Source organism: Taudactylus pleione, unplaced genomic scaffold (assembly GCF_031769625.1).
Source record: "Taudactylus pleione unplaced genomic scaffold, aTauple2 ptg000537l, whole genome shotgun sequence".
In the NCBI taxonomy this organism is placed as follows: domain Eukaryota; kingdom Metazoa; phylum Chordata; class Amphibia; order Anura; family Myobatrachidae; genus Taudactylus; species Taudactylus pleione.
This window is the reverse complement of record NW_028284939.1, coordinates 7,345,874-7,369,904: the sequence shown is the minus strand read 5'-3', so window position 1 is coordinate 7,369,904 and position 24,031 is coordinate 7,345,874. Positions and strand designations below refer to the sequence as shown.

Genomic DNA, 24,031 nt, shown 5'->3' with positions numbered 1-24,031 from the left:
GAGGAGGGGAAGGGCAGAGTAGGGAGTTGAAAGTGGCAAAGAGACGCCGGGGGTTTGAGGACTGGGAGGAGATGAGGTTCTTGAAATATGTTTGTTTGGAGAGAGACAGGGAAGCACTGTAGGAGGAGAGAATAAATTTGAAATGGAGGAAGTCAGCCTTAGAGCGTGACTTTCTCCACTGACGCTCCGCAATTCTTGAACACTTTTGTAGGTATCTGGTGCATTTGGAATGCCAGGGTTGTGGTGTGGATCTGCAAGGGTGAGTGGTTATTGCTGGAGCAACAGAATCAAGAGCAGAAGCAAGGGAGGAATTGTACAGGGAAGTAGCTTGTTCAGGACAGGAGAGAGAAATGATAGGGGAGAGAAGAGAGTCCAGCAGGGAGGAAAAAGCAACAGTGTCAATAGCCTCAATATTACGCTTAGTAATGGTAGCCTTAGGAGTTAGAGGAGGGCAAGGAGAGAGGGATAGGTTAAAAGAGAGAAGGTGATGGTCAGAGAGGGGGAATGGGCAATTGGAGTAATCAGAAATATCACAACGGTGCGTAAAGACCAGGTCAAGTGAGTGCCCACTCACATGGGAGGGTGAGGAGGTCCATTGGGCGAGACCAAATGAAGAGGTGAGGGTAAGGAGTTTAGCTGCAGAGGATTCTGTGGGAATGTCAATAGGAATATTAAAATCACCTAGGATAATGGAGGGAAGATCTGAGGAGAGAAAGTGAGGGAGCCAGGAAGCGAAGTTGTCAAGGAATTTGGAGGGAGAGCCAGGGGGACGGTAAATGACAGCTACTCTGAGGTTTACTGGTTGGAAGAGTCGTATAGCATGAACCTCAAATGTGGGGAATGTAAGGGATGGTTCAGAGGGTATTAGCTGGTATGAGTAACTGGTGGATAGAAGGACCCCAACTCCACCACCATGGCGACCCCCAGGCCGGGGGGTGTGGGAGAAGGCAAAGCCCCCAGAGGATAGAGCAGCAGGAGAAGTGGTGTCAGAGGGTGAGATCCAAGTTTCAGTGATGGCTAGGAGATTCAGAGAGTTGGAGATAAAAAGGTCATGGGTGGGGACCAGTTTATTACAGACTGACCTGGCGTTCCAGAGGGCACAGGATAGAGAGATAGCATTTGTGGGGGAGATGTGAATGAGATTGTCCGGGTTGCTGTAACGTGGAGGTGAGATTAATTTGGGGGACCGATATGAATAGAGTTTAGTGATGGTGCGGGCACCTGAGCTGGAAAGGGAACCAATAGGAGGTGGGCAGGGAGGGAGATGTGGATGGCAGTGGGGTGAAGTGACAGGGAGAGGAGTGTAGGAGGAGGGTTTGGTGGTGGGGTAGTAGGACAGAGGGGGGGTAGAACAGGAAGAAAGTGGAGTAATGGGTGAGGAGTGAAGAGTAGGCAGACAGAGGAGGGGGGAGAAGGGGAGGAGGAGGTGGAAGAGATAAGGGGGAAAGGATAAAGGTGGAAGCAGGGGGCAGAACAGAGGATTAGGTAGAGACAGAGGGAAGGAGGGAGTTGACGAAAACCTTGTCATGGTGTTTATAAGTAAACAAGAGGAAAGAAATTTGGAAATTTAAATGAGATATGAGTGCAAGAGATTTGTAGGAATGCAAGTAAGAAAACAGTGACGTATCAAAGAACAGTGTATCAATATGTATGCAGATTAACAAGATTGTTATAGGGAGAAATAAAAGTGGGGTTCTAAAGTGTGCAGAATGTGAAAAATAACGCAGATTGTAAGCAGACAGAGGATGTGAGGCTAGGCAAGAGAGCTGAGATAAAGGACAGTGTTTCAAAGTTGATAGATATAAACTGACATGGGGAAAAGTACGATAAGCATTGAATTGTATGCTAGAATCAGTAGGCCAGCATTATGAATAGCATTAGTTACTAAGCAGTGTTAGCAGACAGAGTGAAAAGGGATAAGGTGCCAGCCAATCAGCTCCCAACTGTCGTTTTTCAAACACAGCCTGTGACATGGCAGTTAGGAGCTGATTGGCTGGTACCTTATCACTTTTCACTCTGTCTCCTAACACTGCTTAGTAACTAGACCCCTATATTTAATGTGGCTGTAATAGTAATGACAGCTTACAGCCAGATACCTCTCTATACCTTGTCTGTTACATTTCTCTCCTCTGTCTAAAGCTCTCTCTTTATGGGACGGGCATGGTTGTAATACTCCAGTACACCTTTCCTATAACCTTATATAGAGCCTGATTATTAGTGCAGGCAGTGCCAAAATGTGCGCAAATGAGCGATGTTTTTGAACTGCACATGCATCTAAGTCGTTAAAAAGTTGCACATCCCATGCGTCCTGCGGTGCGTGCCCACAGAGGTGCAACCTTAATGACGCAACGGATGGTGGTATCTAAAGACATGCAAAATGGGCGTTCCAGCCCTTGCGCGGTCAGACGCACGCCTGTAAACCAGGCAGGGCGTTTCTAGAGAGGAGGGGGGCCTGTGTGCAACTTCCGTCACGGGCCCCCCCCTCCTCTCCGTCCGGCAGCCGGCAGCGCACTGAGCGGTGCGCGGCCAGCGCCGCACTCATAGACTCTGGTCACCAGAGTCTCAGCGGCCGTTTTCCCTGTACTGCGCATGTGCAAACGTCGGGAAAATGACAGCGGCGGCCATTTTCCAGCCGTTTTTTACAGTGCAGGCACCGGTGTGGGACTCCGGAGAGGTAAGTATAATATGGGTGCAGGGTGTGCGGTGCCGGCCCTCAGCTCGACCCAGGGGCCCTTGTACCCCGCACATCCTGCGCCCATTATAAATATGTCCCTAACACCAGGGAAAGGGCTGATAAAAATAAATTTACTAAAATGGGCGTTTACAAGAGTAGAGAGGTTGCCCCATAATGTATCCACCAATCAGATTCTGGCAATCATTTATCTGGTACTTTTAGTAAATGATAGCTAGAATTTGATTGGTTCTGATGGCCAACACCCCCACGTATTGTAAACCAGCACTTTAGTAAATCTACCCCCCAGAGAGGCTATAATGTGTGGGCTGCGAGAGAGGACGGCTGCAAAGTGGCGATATATGTACTTGTGTCTATACATCATGGTCGGTGAGTTATAATTCACCGCTGATTGTTCTGGGAACCTGTTTGGTTTGGCCAGAAGTAAGCTGGTGGGTACAGACTACAGAGTACTTCCACACTCAGGGAGAGATGTGCATCATACCTTGGAGAGAGATAAAACTTTGCTATAAAGTCCATTTGTCTGCTTTCTTTCAGACCTTTGGAGACCGCGTTCTGTACCCAGCTGCCTGGATGGTTCCACTGTTTGTGGCATTTTCTACACTTGGATCTGCAAATGGAACTTGTTTTACAGCGGGCAGGTTAGTCTATTACACTAGTGTCCGCTGCGCCTCTGCTCGGACTGTATCTCGGGATAACCAGACTCAGTCTGTAGCCAATCAGGGCAAGGCACGGTCCAAGTCTTTCTCCCATTCGCTCCTGAGTTATATTGAAACCATTAATTATTTGTATGAGTGTCTCATGGCATTTGGACGATGTATCAAAACGCTGTTCCTCCTGTCCTATAAGGATATCTCCTGTGTTCTGTACGGATGTTTCACACCAAACTACAAAGCAAAATAATGACTGTAATTAAAGGTTATTTAAAACGTAATGAAATATTGTTGTTCTCTCCCTACAGGCTGACGTACGTGGCCGGGCGCGAAGGTCACATGCTGAAGTTTCTGTCTTATATCAGCGTCAAGCGCCTGACCCCACTGCCGGCCATTGTGTCCTATGTACGTTACCCTGGTAATACATAATGTCTCAGGCATTCAGACGTCCCGAGAAATGCGTAAGGCTATGGCAGGTCGGGGCTAATAGGCAGCCCTGGTGCACAAAGCCGGATATAATACAATATAGAAAATGAAGCGTTCGACGAATAATTGATGCCAACAATGCAGCAATAGGCGCAGATCTAGCATGTAGCTGTCCGCAGATAATAAGAGAACATACTGAGAATTACACCCAGCATACAAAGAGATAGAAGTGGTACTGTGCAACTGTTTATACATACAGTACATAGTAACTGATGCTGAGAATTAGACTGAGCATGTAAAGTAATATATGCACAAGTCTATATATGCATAATAACAACAGGTACTGGGAATTGCACTCAGCATACAAAATAAGAGAAGTGCTACTATGTGGTCTACATAATAATACTGAGAATTACACTTTACATGCAAAAAAAAGATAAGTACTGTGTAGGTGTCTATACATAATAATAATAACAACCGATACTGAGAATTACACTCAGGATACAACAAGAGAAGCAGTACTGTGCAGATGTATATACATACATAATAATAATAACCGGTACTGAGAATTACACTCAGCATACAACAAGAGAAGCAGTACTGTGTAGATGTATATACATACATAATAATAATAACCGGTACTGAGAATTACACTCAGCATACAACAAGAGAAGCAGTACTGTGCAGATGTATATACATACATAATAATAATAACCGGTACTGAGAATTACACTCAGCATACAACAAGAGAAGCAGTACTGTGCAGGTGTATATACATAATAATAATAATAACCGGTACTGAGAATTACACTCAGGATACAATAAGAGAAGCAGTACTGTGCAGGTGTATATACATACATAATAATAATAACCGGTACAGAGAATTACACTCAGGATACAACAAGAGAAGCAGTACTGTGCAGGTGTATATACATACATAATAATAATAACCGGTACAGAGAATTACACTGAGGATACAACAAGAGAAGCAGTACTGTGCAGATTTATATACATACATAATAATAATAACCGGTATTGAGAATTACACTCAGGATACAACAAGAGAAGCAGTACTGTGCAGATATATATACATACATAATAATAATAATAACCAGTACTGAGAATTACACTCAGCATACAATAAGAGAAGCAGTACTGTGCAGATGTATATACATACATAATAATAATAACCAGTACTGAGAATTACACTCAGGATACAACAAGAGAAGCAGTACTGTGCAGATGTATATACATACATAATAATAATAACCTGTACTGAGAATTACACTCAGCATACAACAAGAGAAGCAGTACTGTGCAGATGTATATACATACATAATAATAATAACCGGTACAGAGAATTACACTCAGCATACAACAAGAGAAGCAGTACTGTGCAGATGTATATACATACATAATAATAATAACCTGTACTGAGAATTACACTCAGGATACAACAAGAGAAGCAGTACTGTGCAGATATATATACATACATAATAATAATAACCGGTACAGAGAATTACACTCAGCATACAACAAGAGAAGCAGTACTGTGCAGATTTATATACATACATAATAATAATAACAACCGGTACTGAGAATTACACTCAGCATACAACAAGAGAAGCAGTACTGTGTAGGTGTATATACATACATAATAATAATAACAACCGGTACTGAGAATTACACTCAGCATAAAACAAGAGAAGCAGTACTGTGTAGGTGTATATACATACATAATAATAATAACAACCGGTACTGAGAATTACACTCAGCATACAATAAGAGAAGCAGTACTGTGCAGATATATATACATACATAATAATAATAACCGGTACTGAGAATTACACTCAGCATACAACAAGAGAAGCAGTACTGTGCAGATGTATATACATACATAATAATAATAACCGGTACAGAGAATTACACTCAGCATACAACAAGAGAAGCAGTACTGTGCAGATGTATATACATACATAATAATAATAACCTGTACTGAGAATTACACTCAGGATACAACAAGAGAAGCAGTACTGTGCAGATATATATACATACATAATAATAATAACCGGTACAGAGAATTACACTCAGCATACAACAAGAGAAGCAGTACTGTGCAGATTTATATACATACATAATAATAATAACAACCGGTACTGAGAATTACACTCAGCATACAACAAGAGAAGCAGTACTGTGTAGGTGTATATACATACATAATAATAATAACAACCGGTACTGAGAATTACACTCAGCATACAACAAGAGAAGCAGTACTGTGTAGGTGTATATACATACATAATAATAATAACAACCGGTACTGAGAATTACACTCAGCATACAATAAGAGAAGCAGTACTGTGCAGATATATATACATACATAATAATAATAACCGGTACTGAGAATTACACTCAGGATACAACAAGAGAAGCAGTACTGTGCAGATATATATACATACATAATAATAATAACCGGTACTGAGAATTACACTCAGCATACAACAAGAGAAGCAGTACTGTGCAGATTTATATACATACATAATAATAATAACCAGTACTGAGAATTACACTCAGCATACAACAAGAGAAGCAGTACTGTGCAGATGTATATACATACATAATAATAATAACCGGTACTGAGAATTACACTCAGGATACAACAAGAGAAGCAGTACTGTGCAGATTTATATACATACATAATAATAATAACAACCGGTACTGAGAATTACACTCAGCATACAACAAGAGAAGCAGTACTGTGCAGATTTATATACATACATAATAATAATAACCGGTACAGAGAATTACACTCAGCATACAATAAGAGAAGCAGTACTGTGCAGGTGTATATACATACATAATAATAATAACCGGTACTGAGAATTACACTCAGGATACAACAAGAGAAGCAGTACTGTGCAGGTGTATATACATAATAATAATAATAATAATAATAACCGGTACTGAGAATTACACTCAGCATACAACAAGAGAAGCAGTACTGTGCAGATGTATATACATACATAATAATAATAACCGATACTGAGAATTACACTCAGCATACAACAAGAGAAGCAGTACTGTGCAGGTGTATATACATACATAATAATAATAACCGGTACTGAGAATTACACTCAGCATACAACAAGAGAAGCAGTACTGTGCAGATGTATATACATACATAATAATAATAACCGGTACTGAGAATTACACTCAGCATACAACAAGAGAAGCAGTACTGTGCAGATGTATATACATACATAATAATAATAACCGGTACTGAGAATTACACTCAGCATACAACAAGAGAAGCAGTACTGTGCAGATGTATATACATACATAATAATAATAACCAGTACTGAGAATTACACTCAGCATACAACAAGAGAAGCAGTACTGTGCAGATGTATATACATAATAATAATAATAATAACCTGTACTGAGAATTACACTCAGCATACAACAAGAGAAGCAGTACTGTGCAGATGTATATACATACATAATAATGATAACCGATACTGAGAATTACACTCAGGATACAACAAGAGAAGCAGTACTGTGCAGGTGTATATACATACATAATAATAATAACCGGTACTGAGAATTACACTCAGCATACAACAAGAGAAGCAGTACTGTGCAGCTATATATACATACATAATAATAATAACCGGTACTGAGAATTACACTCAGCATACAACAAGAGAAGCAGTACTGTGCAGATGTATATACATAATAATAATAACAACCGGTACTGAGAATTACACTCAGCATACAACAAGAGAAGCAGTACTGTGTAGATGTATATACATAATAATAATAACCGGTACTGAGAATTACACTCAGCATACAACAAGAGAAGCAGTACTGTGCAGATGTATATACATACATAATAATAATAACCGGTACTGAGAATTACACTCAGGATACAACAAGAGAAGCAGTACTGTGCAGATATATATACATACATAATAATAATAACCAGTACTGAGAATTACACTCAGCATACAACAAGAGAAGCAGTACTGTGCAGATGTATATACATACATAATAATAATAACCGGTACTGAGAATTACACTCAGCATACAACAAGAGAAGCAGTACTGTGCAGGTGTATATACATACATAATAATAATAATAACCAGTACTGAGAATTACACTCAGGATACAACAAGAGAAGCAGTACTGTGCAGATGTATATACATACATAATAATAATAACCGATACTGAGAATTACACTCAGCATACAACAAGAGAAGCAGTACAGTGCAGATGTATATACATACATAATAATAATAATAACCGGTACTGAGAATTACACTCGGCATACAATAAGAGAAGCAGTACTGTGTAGATGTATATACATACATAATAATAATAACCGGCACTGAGAATTACACTCAGCATACAACAAGAGAAGCAGTACTGTGCAGATGTATATACATACATAATAATAACCAGTACTGAGAATTACACTCAGCATACAACAAGAGAAGCAGTACTGTGCAGATGTATATACATACATAATAATAATAACCGATACTGAGAATTACACTCAGCATACAACAAGAGAAGCAGTACTGTGCAGATGTATATACATAATAATAATAATAATAATAACCGATACTGAGAATTACACTCAGCATACAACAAGAGAAGCAGTACTGTGCAGATGTATATACATACATAATAATAATAACCGGTACTGAGAATTACACTCAGGATACAACAAGAGAAGCAGTACTGTGCAGGTGTATATACATACATAATAATAATAATAATAATAACCAGTACTGAGAATTACACTCAGGATACAACAAGAGAAGCAGTACTGTGCAGATGTATATACATACATAATAATAATAACCGATACTGAGAATTACACTCAGCATACAACAAGAGAAGCAGTACTGTGCAGATGTATATACATACATAATAATAATAATAACCGGTACTGAGAATTACACTCGGCATACAATAAGAGAAGCAGTACTATGTAGATGTATATACATACATAATAATAATAACCGGCACTGAGAATTACACTCAGCATACAACAAGAGAAGCAGTACTGTGCAGATGTATATACATACATAATAATAATAACCAGTACTGAGAATTACACTCAGCATACAATAAGAGAAGCAGTACTGTGCAGGTGTATATACATACATAATAATAATAACCGATACTGAGAATTACACTCAGCATACAACAAGAGAAGCAGTACTGTGCAGGTGTATATACATACATAATAATAATAACCGATACTGAGAATTACACTCAGCATACAATAAGAGAAGCAGTACTGTGCAGATGTATATACATACATAATAATTATAACCAGTACTGAGAATTACACTCAGCATACAATAAGAGAAGCAGTACTGTGCAGATGTATATACATACATAATAATAATAACCGATACTGAGAATTACACTCAGCATACAACAAGAGAAGCAGTACTGTGCAGGTGTATATACATACATAATAATAATAACCGGTACTGAGAATTACACTCAGCATACAAAGCAAGAGAAGCAGTACTGTGCAGGTGTATATACATAATAATAATAATAACCGGTACTGAGAATTACACTCAACATAAAACAAGAGAAGCAGTACTGTGCAGATGTATATACATACATAATAATAATAACCGGTACTGAGAATTACACTCAGCATACAACAAGAGAAGCAGTACTGTGCAGATGTATATACATACATAATAATAATAACCGGTACTGAGAATTACACTCAGCATACAACAAGAGAAGCAGTACTGTGCAGATGTATATACATACATAATAATAATAACCGGTACTGAGAATTACACTCAGCATACAACAAGAGAAGCAGTACTGTGCAGATGTATATACATAATAATAATAATAACCTGTACTGAGAATTACACTCAGCATACAATAAGAGAAGCAGTACTGTGCAGATGTATATACATACATAATAATGATAACCGATACTGAGAATTACACTCAGGATACAACAAGAGAAGCAGTGCTGTGCAGGTGTATATACATACTTAATAATGATAACCGATACTGAGAATTACACTCAGGATACAACAAGAGAAGCAGTACTGTGCAGATGTATATACATACATAATAATAATAACCAGTACTGAGAATTACACTCAGCATACAATAAGAGAAGCAGTACTGTGCAGATGTATATACATACATAATAATAATAACCGGTACTGAGAATTACACTCAGCATACAACAAGAGAAGCAGTACTGTGCAGGTGTATATACATACATAATAATAATAACCGGTACTGAGAATTACACTCAGCATACAAGAAGAGAAGCAGTACTGTGCAGATATATATACATACATAATAATAATAACCAGTACTGAGAATTACACTCAGCATACAATAAGAGAAGCAGTACTGTGCAGATGTATATACATACATAATAATAATAACCGGTACTGAGAATTACACTCAGCATACAACAAGAGAAGCAGTACTGTGCAGATATATATACATACATAATAATAATAACCAGTACTGAGAATTACACTCAGCATACAACAAGAGAAGCAGTACTGTGCAGATGTATATACATAATAATAATAACCGGTACTGAGAATTACACTCAGCATACAATAAGAGAAGCAGTACTGTGCAGATATATATACATACATAATAATAATAACCAGTAGTGAGAATTACACTCAGCATACAATAAGAGAAGCAGTACTGTGCAGATGTATATACATACATAATAATAATAACCAGTACTGAGAATTACACTCAGCATACAATAAGAGAAGCAGTACTGTGCAGATATATATACATACATAATAATAATAACCAGTACTGAGAATTACACTCAGCATACAACAAGAGAAGCAGTACTGTGCAGATGTATATACATACATAATAATAATAACCGGTACTGAGAATTACACTCAGCATACAATAAGAGAAGCAGTACTGTGCAGGTGTATATACATACATAATAATAATAACCAGTACTGAGAATTACACTCAGCATACAATAAGAGAAGCAGTACTGTGCAGATGTATATACATACATAATAATAATAATAACCAGTACTGAGAATTACACTCAGCATACAATAAGAGAAGCAGTACTGTGCAGATATATATACATACATAATAATAATAACCAGTACTGAGAATTACACTCAGCATACAACAAGAGAAGCAGTACTGTGCAGATATATATACATACATAATAATAATAACCGGTACTGAGAATTACACTCAGCATACAATAAGAGAAGCAGTACTGTGCAGATGTATATACATACATAATAATAATAACCAGTACTGAGAATTACACTCAGCATACAATAAGAGAAGCAGTACTGTGCAGATGTATATACATACATAATAATAATAACCGGTACTGAGAATTACACTCAGCATACAACAAGAGAAGCAGTACTGTGCAGATGTATATACATACATAATAATAATAACCGGTACTGAGAATTACACTCAGCATACAACAAGAGAAGCAGTACTGTGCAGATATATATACATACATAATAATAATAACCAGTACTGAGAATTACACTCAGCATACAACAAGAGAAGCAGTACTGTGCAGATGTATATACATAATAATAATAACCGGTACTGAGAATTACACTCAGCATACAATAAGAGAAGCAGTACTGTGCAGATGTATATACATACATAATAATAATAACCAGTACTGAGAATTACACTCAGCATACAATAAGAAAAGCAGTACTGTGCAGATATATATACATACATAATAATAATAACCAGTACTGAGAATTACACTCAGCATACAATAAGAGAAGCAGTACTGTGCAGATGTATATACATACATAATAATAATAACCAGTACTGAGAATTACACTCAGCATACAATAAGAAAAGCAGTACTGTGCAGATATATATACATACATAATAATAATAACCAGTACTGAGAATTACACTCAGCATACAATAAGAGAAGCAGTACTGTGCAGATGTATATACATACATAATAATAATAACCAGTACTGAGAATTACACTCAGCATACAATAAGAGAAGCAGTACTGTGCAGGTGTATATACATACATAATAATAATAACCAGTACTGAGAATTACACTCAGCATACAATAAGAGAAGCAGTACTGTGCAGATATATATACATACATAATAATAATAACCAGTACTGAGAATTACACTCAGCATACAATAAGAGAAGCAGTACTGTGCAGATGTATATACATACATAATAATAATAACCGGTACAGAGAATTACACTCTGCATACAACAAGAGAAGCAGTACTGTGCAGATGTATATACATACATAATAATAATAACCAGTACTGAGAATTACACTCAGCATACAATAAGAGAAGCAGTACTGTGCAGATATATATACATACATAATAATAATAACCAGTACTGAGAATTACACTCAGCATACAATAAGAGAAGCAGTACTGTGCAGATGTATATACATACATAATAATAATAACCAGTACTGAGAATTACACTCAGCATACAATAAGAGAAGCAGTACTGTGCAGATATATATACATACATAATAATAATAATAACCAGTACTGAGAATTACACTCAGCATACAACAAGAGAAGCAGTACTGTGCAGATATATATACATACATAATAATAATAACCGGTACTGAGAATTACACTCAGCATACAATAAGAGAAGCAGTACTGTGCAGATGTATATACATACATAATAATAATAACCAGTACTGAGAATTACACTCAGCATACAATAAGAGAAGCAGTACTGTGCAGATATATATACATACATAATAATAATAACCAGTACTGAAAATTACACTCAGCATACAACAAGAGAAGCAGTACTGTGCAGATGTATATACATACATAATAATAATAACCGGTACAGAGAATTACACTCAGCATACAACAAGAGAAGCAGTACTGTGCAGGTGTATATACATACATAATAATAATAACCAGTACTGAGAATTACACTCAGCATACAACAAGAGAAGCAGTACTGTGCAGATTTATATACATACATAATAATAATAACCAGTACTGAGAATTACACTCAGCATACAACAAGAGAAGCAGTACTGTGCAGATTTATATACATACATAATAATAATAACCAGTACTGAGAATTACACTCAGCATACAACAAGAGAAGCAGTACTGTGCAGATGTATATACTGGTTGTTCATAAAATAACTGCCGCTACTCAGAGCGTTAAAGCAAACGATCTATAAATCGAATTACAGCGAAACTTGTAGGATATATAAATTAAATTACACGGAAGAGATTTATGGTTGGAAAATGTGAGTCACAATTATCAGTGCTATTAAGAATCTAATGGGAAAATCGGCCATTTATGGCGATTAGCAGCGCTCTATGCGTAATCTCACGTCTTGTTTGATTTTGTTCAATCATTTTTATTATGGAAAATTGTAACTAATTCTTTTCTCCTCCGCTTACTTTCCTTTATATATCCTGCAAGTTTAGCTGAAATCTGACTTAAGCTGCATACACACACAACGATTTTATTACCAATGATTTTCTGAACGATTTTCTGAACGATTATCTGTCAGATATTTCAAAGTGTAATGAACGATTTTTTTTAACTACAAACGATTTTTGCATGTTCCCTTAATGAAAATCGTTCAGTTGGTCAGTCTGACTAAACTACAAACGTGAACGCGCATGAACGATAATCGTTCATCGTTTTAACTCAGAAAGTGAAAGATTTTTACAACGATTGAATGATAAACGATATTGTTAACGATAATCATTCAAAAAATCGTTGTGTGTGTATGCACTTTTATAGATCATTTGCTATAATGAGTAGCGTCAGTTCAGGGCCGGCTCCGGGAATCAGAGCACCCTGTGCCGGCCCATCAGAAGGCGCCATTTCATCGCGCACGGCCGAATTTGGGGGCGTGGACTAATTACCATAGGCCACACCCTGACGTTATTTAGAGGCGTGCCTGAATGGCACGCCTCCAAATAACGTCAGGCTGGGGGTAAAGCCCAGCACACGGTCACTGGCTGGGCTTCCCCCAGCCCTCTCCCGTCAGTGAATGGTTGCCGCGCGCAGCATCCATTCACACTCCGGGGGTCCGGCACTGCCGCACAGCTGCGGCGGTGGGGGTCCACAACCTCCCGATTAGACCGCCGAAGTGGCCCGCGGGTGGAGCAGCGGGACAGTACTGTCCCGCTGAAATCGGGATGCTGGGGAAGGGTCCGCCCTCTAAGGGTGGCGCCCTTGTGCGACCGCACTGGTCGAACACCCCTAGAGCCGGCCCTGCGTCAGTTACTGAATAAAGGGGGGGGTCCTAGATAATGCATCTTGTTGTCCCTTCCCTCTATGTGCAGTGTCGTGTGTGTCTGCATTCCCGCAGACTGATCCTCCATACTCCGCGCCAAGGACCAGGAAGCAGGCGTTCACCTGTGAATGTGATATTGGCAGACAATAAACTGCACTTGCAAAAAAATACACCACAAAATGCAATAATACCGTATTATATAAAAAAACATATTTTATAATAAATATAACAACAACAAAAAATAAGAAAATAATTAAATAACATTATTACTAGATAGAGACAAGTGATCAGCCAGCGATGAAGTGTACACAGGATATTCCGGCCTGGCTTTAATGAGTACAATGGAAGTGTTTCCATTTCTCTGTGTAATCTCGGCTCCTCTTCCCTCCTCTCCCCAGGGTATAATTGGAATGATTTACATTATCCCGGCCGATATTAACACCCTCATTAACTACTTCAGCTTTGCCGTATGGATCTTTTACGGATTAACCATTGCTGGGCTTGTGGTGATGAGATTTACGAAGAAAGATATGAAGAGGCCGATTAAGGTACGTTTCCAATGACGCGCTCTCTCTTACCATGCAGGCTGGACGCTGTGGGGAGTCACCGAGCATAATTGGCGGTATAGAGTTTCAGGAGCATAGGGATGATCTGTGTATTGAGATGTCGAAATTCCACAGAGAACCCTATTACACGCTAATGAGAAATAGTTCATACAGTGGGCCTGATTCAGAGCCGCTTGTATGCGGCCGCTCGTTCGTTCCGAGCAATGTTCGCACATCTGCGCATGCGTATGGGTTGTAATGCGCCTGCGCCAACCAGTCAGTGCGGTCGGAAATTGTGTGCTCGCAGAATAGCGAATGCCTGCTAATATGAGTGACAGAATGAGGCGTTTGTGGGTGGTAACAGGGGATGGTGTTTGAAAACGGGGAGTGGAGATCCGAACGCAGGCGTGCCGAACGGTCAAAACGGGCGTTTTAAGGGTGTGCATAATTAACAAAGAACCGTCATTGACCGCGTCACTTGGTTGTCTTTTAGTCTGAACTGCTCGCATGATTGCGGTAGGAAAATGCTACCACAAGAATAGTGAGCAGTTCATACGCCGTTCGATGTACTCGATTAATCTAATAAATAGCGGAGATGACGTATGATGCGAGCGGCTAGGGGGCGTTTTTTCAAAATAGTGAGCGCATGTTTAGTTCGCTCGTTCAGACATAGAGGCGTCAACAGACCGCAAAGAGTGAGCGCTTAATTTAAATATCCGGCCCCTTTTTTCAGAACGAGCGAGCGCAAATAGCGTCTGGCTCTGAATCAGGCCCAGTAACTCTTGCAGAGCCTCTTACAGTGAAGTATGTTCCCTTTATTGCTTTATAAATGTCATCCACAACTCAGGGGGTTACATCCTCCTTCATGGGGGACTGTATGTAGCTGCGTATTTTTTTTATTACCATGACTGAGTGCTCTGGATGCTCCAAGTAAAATGGCATTTCCACCAGATTCCTATTTACCAGTCCTGAAATGATCATATGAACGGTAGGTCGGTTGCCTGCCTTTAGTGTCATGATATGTAATTCGCTTATTACCAGCTAACAATGTTGACCAAAATTACCCCAGACTCTATAGCAGACAGATCTGAAGCCGGATAGTGGCATAACTACGCTGAGCACAGTACTCGGGGGCCCATTTATCAGCGATTTGTATCAATTACAAGAAGTGATAAAGCTTGTTGCGTATGATAATGGTGCTCCACCCAATCAGCTCCCGACTGTCATCCGTTTGAAAAATGACAGTAGGGAGCTGATTGGCTGGAGCACCATTTATCATACCATGTCATACTCGTTGTGAATGATAACTCGTTGATAAATTGGGCCCTCGGAGAGCCGCAGGTCAGACCTGAGCACTGGAATATCGTACATGCTCCATATCCCAGTGTTTTGGGCTGATCCTTGGATAAACCATGTTTTTAGGAACAGCAGCCAGATCAGAAATTCACAGCGGCTCACTGACATCATGTTCAGTCAATGTATGAGCACATATGTACTAATAGCCCATTAACCACTCACCTGAACACGCCATACATTCAACTGAAAGTGTGCGCCCAAACTGTCAGGACGATGGAATCTGACGCATCTCATTGTTACGCAGTTGTCTACCTGTGTACCTGTGGTTAGAACAACATTTCCTATCTCTATACTGAGGGGGGGGGGTTCTCCGCCTGCAGATCATTCTAATGTCCAGGCAGGTTTATTTTCATTGTCCTGGGGGTAATATAGATGAGATCACGTCTGTGCTTTGGACGTCACTGCATCTGCACTTATTTGCGGGTACGAAAAAAACAAAAACAAATCTGCAACAGGTCATGGTTTGAGGATCTCCTTGATCATGGAGCGGTGACTTGGGTGTGGCCGGCAAATGTTGATCACGCCTATTATCACGGATGGAAATTCGCAAAACATGATCCGTTGGCGACACTTGACAGCAAGGGTTGAGAAAATGTTGTTCTCTGGTTGATGTGAAAGTACATTGGGCAGCACCATGCTGTAGAGGCCAGTGCACCAACAGACTGGTTGTACATTCAGCTAATGGGCATCTACCGGCTTTTCTTTTCTCAGGCTCCCATTGTCATACCCATTTTGATGGTGCTGGTATCCGTGTACCTGGTGTTGGCGCCCATCATCGATGAGCCTGAGTGGGCCTACCTCTACTGCGTGATCTTCATCTTGAGTGGGCTAATTCTTTATTTCCCATTTGTGCACTATAAGGTCAAATGGGCTCAAAAGATAACAAGTAAGTTTTCCCGCTAATTTCCCAGTTCATGGGTCACGTGACCTTTGCTTATGGTTGTGCAGCAGGGATGAGCGGTAAGAAAAAGATGGAAGTTTCTGGCTGCCAGCGGTGTGTGGTAAACTTGAATGTCATATGGCCTGACCAAAATCTCACAAGGACGGTCCATGTTGGTTACGGTATGAGGACATTTTGCATTGTGTGTTTTTATTAACGGATTATATATACATCGCTGGTAAGTGTTCTATAAAAGTAGAGGAATTTGAAAATGCCTTTGAGAAAATGCTTTGCAATAATTACATGTTGAACAATCAGGGACGACTGGCAAGCAGCAAAGCTGTTATTAAGGGGGAGATGATTTGCTGTGTAAGCAAATGTCATGAGACTCACAATTGCTACTCAAAAATACCTGACTAACGACTTTAAAAATAAAAAATTTTGAAATTTTTTTTTTTCGAAACTGAAAAAAATACAATAAACAGAAAGTTTGTGTCCTATCGGTGACACTTGGTGCACTGCTGTGCTGTGGCAGGAGCTTGGGCACTTTACTATTAACGGCAAACGCACAAGCTCCTGCCCCTCTATACCCCATTGGCTGCCCGGTGCCTTCCATATTTTACTGACAGATGCCCACGGGACATAACTAAGAGCACAGAACAAGAGGGAGAGGAGAAACACAAAAACAACTATCCCGGCAATGAAACCCACAAAATCAACTAAAAATGAATAAGGCAGCATAAAGGGAGGACATCCAGTTGTCCCCATTGAGAAAAAAATTGAAGATAAGTACAAAAATCGCCTTTACTCATTCATCGTATGAGGGACAGAGGTGCCCCTGCTGGAGAACATGTTCAGAAGATGCCTTAAGTAGCATCTCATGTCCAAAACAGGCACAAAAAAAAAGTATAAAGTTTGGTGAATTCTTGGTGGCCACACGGTTGCTCAGTAGAGTCCCCGTGCTGCACCAAAATGGTGGAATGTGCCCTTACATTTTCAGGAACAAGCTTTCATATAATGTCCCAGTGTAAGCCTGGATAATTGCTAAAGTAATCCAACTGGCACTGGTCTGTCTTGACACAGGACAATCTCTTGAGTTGAGTTTTCCAGCCCATTCTGCAGTAACATGTTCAAATGAAAAGCAATATAGATCTTCCAAGCCGCGTGGTAATCGTTGGACAAAAGAGTTTCTCCAAGGCTTGAGCTTGGTCTGAACTAAAGTGCCAGGAAAAAAATTCACTCTAAGGATCATGGCTTCAAGAAACATGCCGCTAAAGCCAGCCGAGGTAAACTCTGATGAAGGAATGGACACTGACTTGGTCTTAGTGTCAGGTTCCATGCTCGGTCCTCTGCCATGCTGAGAACGTCTACCTATCATGATCTTCTTGGTCAATACAATGCTATCAGAATCACCAAAACAGCCTTTCTTTTTGAAGACCAGTGAAGCATCACTAGATCAGATGAAGATCCAAGGAAACAATAAAGCGTCTATAAGAAATGCCTGTAGACCCCTCTTTCACCTTGTGGTCCAAATTAGATGCCAGCATGTTAACATCTGTTGTCTCCACCTGTCCACAAATTGCTGGAAGACTTCCGGGAGAAGGAACCATTTCCCTGGGTGAAAAGGCTACCGGTGCTCGACCACAAGGATGAAAACTGTTATGATGGTTGAAATGTTTTGTTCCTCACAATGGATGATCCTGCTGGTCTCTGGTGACATTGTCTGTCTGGATCTTTATTGCCCTTCCTCACAAAAACCGGCCTTCCAACCACTCAGCAGAGCATTAAACCGCTGTGAGCTCCAGCATGTTTATAGGGATCTTTGACTCTGGAGTCCAACAATCCTGCAACAGAGTTTAAAGAGTAATGGCCTCCAGCAAATAAAACTGGCATCACCTTTCAGCTACCAGCATAGGCATGCCCTTTGAGACAGTCCGAAGAGCTGACTGGTCAAGTACTGGTGACATTTGTTCCATTTCAAATTAGATACCCTGAAATGGAACCGTGCAAATTGCACTGCCTTGAAGGCACTGTATAGGTAATCCAACACCTGCCTCTTCCAAAGGCAAACTCGCACCTCATGTATAGGTAAGCCAACATCTGTCTCATCCAAAGGTAAACTCACACCGCATGTATAGGTAAGCCAACATCTGTCTCATCCAAAGGTAAACTCACACCGCATGTATAGGTAAGCCAACATCTGTCTCATCCAAGGGTAAACTCACACCGCATGTATAGGTAAGCCAACATCTGTCTCATCCAAGGGTAAACTCGCACCTCATGTATAGGTAAGCCAACATCTGTCTCATCCAAGGGTAAACTCGAACCTCATGTATAGGTAAGCCAACACCTGTCTCATCTAAGGGTAAACTCGCCCCGCATGTATAGGTAAGCCAACACCTGTCTAATCCAAGGGTAAACTCGCACCTCATGTATAGGTAAGCCAACACCTGTCTCATCTAAGGGTAAACTCGCACCACATGTATAGGTAAGCCAACACCTGTCTAATCCAAGGGTAAACTCGCACCTCATGTATAGGTAAGCCAACACCTGTCTCATCCAGGGTTAAACTCACACCTCATGTATAGGTAAGCCCACACCTGTCTCATCCAAGTGTAAACTCGCACCTCATGTATAGGTAAGCCAACACCTGTCTCATCCAAGGGTAAGCTCGTACCTCATGTATAGGATAGCCAACACCTGTCTCATCCAAGGGTAAACTCGCACCTCATGTATAGGTAAGCCAACACCTGTCTCATCCAGGTGTAAACTCACAACTCATGTATAGGTAATTCAACACCTGTCTCATCCAAGGGTAAACTCGCACCTCATGTATAGGTAAGCCAACACCTGTCTCATCCAAGGGTAAACTCGCACCTCATGTATAGGTAAGCCAACACCTGTCTCATCCAAGGGTAAACTCACAACTCATGTATAGGTAATCCAACACCTGTCTCATCCAAGGGTAAACTCGCACCTCATGTATAGGTAATCCAACACCTGTCTCATCCAAGGGTAAACTCGCACCTCATGTATAGGTAAGCCAACACCTGTCACATCCAAGGGTAAACTCGCACCTCATGTATAGGTAAGCCAACACCTGTCTCATCCAAGGGTAAACTCGCACCTCATGTATAGGTAAGCCAACACCTGTCTATGAGCCAGCAGGGAATTCATTGGTCCCTGTAGCCAGAAGATTTTGGCCTCTGGTAAGAACACCATTAGCCGGTGGTTGTCAAGTATAGGCGCACATGTGCCGCACCCAGGGCGTCCAACCTAGGACAAGACAATTTGGAGTGAGATCTGCAGCAGGCAAATGTTTTTTTTGCGACTGTCCCACCTCCAGGTTTAGCTAAGGATGTACTCCCCTTCCCAGACATATAGAGAAAGATAGGAGATGTGCAGCTGCACAATCTTGGAGGATGTGGGTCTGCAAAAGTCACAGGCTAGAGACAGGGCAGAGCCCACAGAAAACCCAGCACCCCAATACACCTCATCACTACTTCCCTACAGAGGAGAGAGCAGATAGGGAGAAGGAACTAAATAGGATGGCTGCCATATCCATTCTAGTGGGCTTGTCTTGCTAGAAAGCCACACCAGTGAGGAATGCCATGGCACCTCCAAGCAAGGTCCAGGACTGACGGATAGCAGTCATCTAAAGGATAGCCCCCTAAGCCAACCTTGGCCCAATGTGGGTCTGCGGTGGCTGGTAGTCTCTTTATGGCACCGGGCACCCTGCGCCCATAGAAGGACCCATGAATAAAGAATGGTACCAAAACATCCTCCAAGAGCAACTTCTCCCAACCATCCAAGAACAGTTTGGTGATGAACAATGCCTTTTCCAGCATGATGGAGCACCTTGCCATAAGGCAAAAGTGATAACTAAGCGGCTCGGGGAACAAAACATCGAAATTTGGGGTCCATGGCCAGGAAACTCCCCAGACCTTAATCCCATTGAGAGGCGGGTGGACAAACAAAACCCCACAAATTCTGACAAACTCCAGGCATTGATTAGGTAAGAATGGGTGGCCATCAGTCAGTATGTGGCCCACAAGGTGAGTGACAGCATGCCAGGGCGAATTGCAGAGGTCTTAAAAAAGAAGGGCCAACACTACAAATATTGACTCTTTGCGTAAACTTAATGTAATTGTCAATAAAAGCCTTTGACACGTATGAAATGCCTGTAATTTTACTTCAGTATACCATATTAACGTCTGACAAACAGGTCTAAAAACACTGAAGCAGCAATCATTGTGAAAACCATGGCTGTACACTAATCTTTTCTGTGTACCCTCAAGTGCACGGCCTAACTCGACTCCTCTTGTTAAGCTTAAGCGACCATTACCAAATGTTGGGGAGATACGTCCTACAAACACCAGGGTTTTGCAGCGCACAAGACAAGAACCAGGAACCCACATTAGTAATGTGGGGCGAAATTCAAAGATTAAACACTGAATTTGTTTTAGCTGCAGTGGCAAACGCAGGATTTTGAAGGGGGGGTTTCCAAATGCTTGGTTATCGAAAAAACATCTAGCCACAAATAAATATATATATGCTCCCAGTAGTGCCCTTTATACAGTGTCCCCAGTAGTGCCCTTTATACAGTGTCCCCAGTAGTGGTCCCCCTATGCAGTGCCCCCAGTAGTGCCCCTTATACAGTTCCCCTAGTAGTGCCTCTTATAAGGTGCCCCCTGTAGTGTCCCATATACAGTGCCCCCTTATGTAGTGCCCACAGTGGTGGTCCCTTATACAGTGCCCTCAGTATTGACCCTTATACAGTGCCCCAGTAGTGGTCCCCCTATGGAGTGCTTCAGTAGTGCCCCTAATACAGTGCCCCCAGGGTGGTCCCCCTATGCAGTGCCCCAGTAGTAGTCCCTAACACTGACACTTTTATAATAAATTGCTCTACAGTGTATTGCTGCTATACTTCTACAGGTCCTTATCTGAATCTCCTGCCATGCTTTTCTTGCCCCCCCCCACCCCCTTAGCCCACACACACACACACACACACACACACACACACACACACACACACACACACACACACACACACACACACACTGACACAGACAGATACCTACACACAGACACACACTGACACAGTCATACACATAAACACAGACACATACACTAACACAGACACACACACACCGCAGCGTGGCCAGCGCTTACCTTAAAACACGAATGCAGCCAAATAAATACAGCAGTCTGGCACCATCCCCGCCCGCCCGCTCCCTTCCCCCCCCCCACGCACCTCCAGCTACAGCGTGCAACTCCGGGACTCGACAGCGCAGGAATACAGTGTCACCCGGCTGCAGGCATGCTCATCCCCTCACATGCCGGTCACGACAGTGCAGCTCCGGGACTCCACACAGTGGAATACAGTGTCACCCCGCCGCAGGTGCTCTCAGCCTCTAGCATGCTTATTGTCACGACGCAGCCTATCGAAACTGACTGGGAGGGGCTCTCGCGCTGAGCTCCCCCTACAGCCAGCCCAGGCAGTACAACAAGGACTCTTGAAAAAAAAAAAGTTAAATTGTTCAGCTGCTCGGGCCAGCGTTGAATGGAGCGATGGGCAGGGGGGGTTTCTAGGTACTCGGAAACCCCCCCTCCATGCGCTTGTGCGCTGTAAATGTTAAGTGTTGCGGCTCATGAGACCCCATCTTGTTTTTTTTAATCCATTTGTTTTGTTTAACATATATTTGGGTCATAGCCAAAATATTTTTTTTTTTAAAAGGGGAGAGGAGCTTTGTAAGTAAATTATGCACAACACTGTCTGAAGTCTCTGAACGCAGCGCCCTCACCCACATTACTCCATCCACTGTCCTTACACTAATGTAAATCTGTTTTTATTGCAGAGCCGATCACCATGTATGTTCAGATGATCATGGAGGTAGTTCCCCCAGAGTAACCAAAGTTGCACGGACAGATCGACAAGTGGACAGACCGATGATTGTTCTATAAACTGTTGGAGAGCAACACAGGGAGTCTGACTTCCGGAGAGATCCAACTTTGTACATATTGTAAATGATAAATGTCTCCAGAGAGCCACACAGACCAGCGACATGTTAGATGTGTCCTTATTCGGCAGCCCTGGTCGTTTATGATGGAACCATGGAGAGATTGTAGCCTTGGGCTCGCTGACCTGTGCTGGGCACGTGGACTACACTAGTTTTTTTTGTTCGAAAACGCTTTGTAAATTGTAGTTGACTTCCATTAAACTCTTCTGTTATACCGCAGTTTAATGGAGCATCAGAATTCTTGTAGCACATACACAAATAATTATAAGTGATCAGGGGGCCAGAGAAAAGCCGGTGTCGGCAGACTACACCGACTGAGGAGAACAAGGAGATGTAATTAGGCTACCCATGCTGATGCCAGCTCGGACAGCCGACTGTGGCGTTTCACATCAAACGGAGCAGAGATTACTCCGTGTCCGAGTGTAAGAGGACTGCCAAATTCATACCTGATAATACGTCACATCAGGACTGGTGGAAAACATGTTCGTACGATGATTGAATCCAGGACCTGAATCACAGATAGACACAGCATTATGTAGCTGAGCGATCATCGGTGATGAGTCACACTGCGCATGCGACAAGTTTCATTAACGTCGCTTTGCAGGGAGGATTTATTTGCAAAGTGATTGACAGGGACCGGTTGTTGACGGTAACGGGAGGGGATTGGAGACTCAAACGCAGGAGTGTCACGACTGCTTTCAGGCCGTGTCTCATCCTGCGATTGCCGTCCCGTACGCAGTAAAAATGGCTCCAGAGTCTCCGTTCCTGCAGCCATTCTGCGCGACCATACGGTTACTCCGGACGCAGATTATTGACTGATCTGCGTCCGATGCTGTTTTTTTATACGCAGTCGCTTGGATTTACGAAGCTGCCAGCAGGGCGTCTCCATACAAATCTGGGCAGCTGCGACATTTGCATATTTTTGCACAGCTGCGGCGGGATTAGCGTCCGTCTCTGAACCAGGCCCTCGCTAACTTCTATATAGCTAAACTGGACATAACCTGGGCAGATATGCCTGTGTGTGCCCAGACTAAAGCTAGGTACACACTAGGACGACGGGTCGGCTGTCCGGCCGATCCGCCGTCCTATCTGACGATTGGTAAGGGCATACACACTTTTTGAAACTGCGTTGT

The 24,031-nt window shown here is 41.6% G+C and overlaps 1 protein-coding gene across 1 annotated transcript in view; it reads left to right on the top strand.

Moving 5' to 3' along the window:
* Nucleotides 1-23,117, top strand: part of SLC7A9 (solute carrier family 7 member 9) — a 61,450-nt gene extending 38,333 nt beyond the window's left edge. The window contains exons 9-13 of the mRNA XM_088451130.1: nucleotides 3,230-3,333; nucleotides 3,654-3,750; nucleotides 14,496-14,645; nucleotides 16,710-16,884; nucleotides 22,737-23,117. Coding sequence (XP_088307256.1) covers nucleotides 3,230-3,333; nucleotides 3,654-3,750; nucleotides 14,496-14,645; nucleotides 16,710-16,884; nucleotides 22,737-22,789 — 579 coding nt within the window. The 3' untranslated portion in view covers nucleotides 22,790-23,117. The remainder of the gene's footprint in view (nucleotides 1-3,229; nucleotides 3,334-3,653; nucleotides 3,751-14,495; nucleotides 14,646-16,709; nucleotides 16,885-22,736) is intronic.
* Nucleotides 23,118-24,031: the final 914 nt, after the last annotated feature.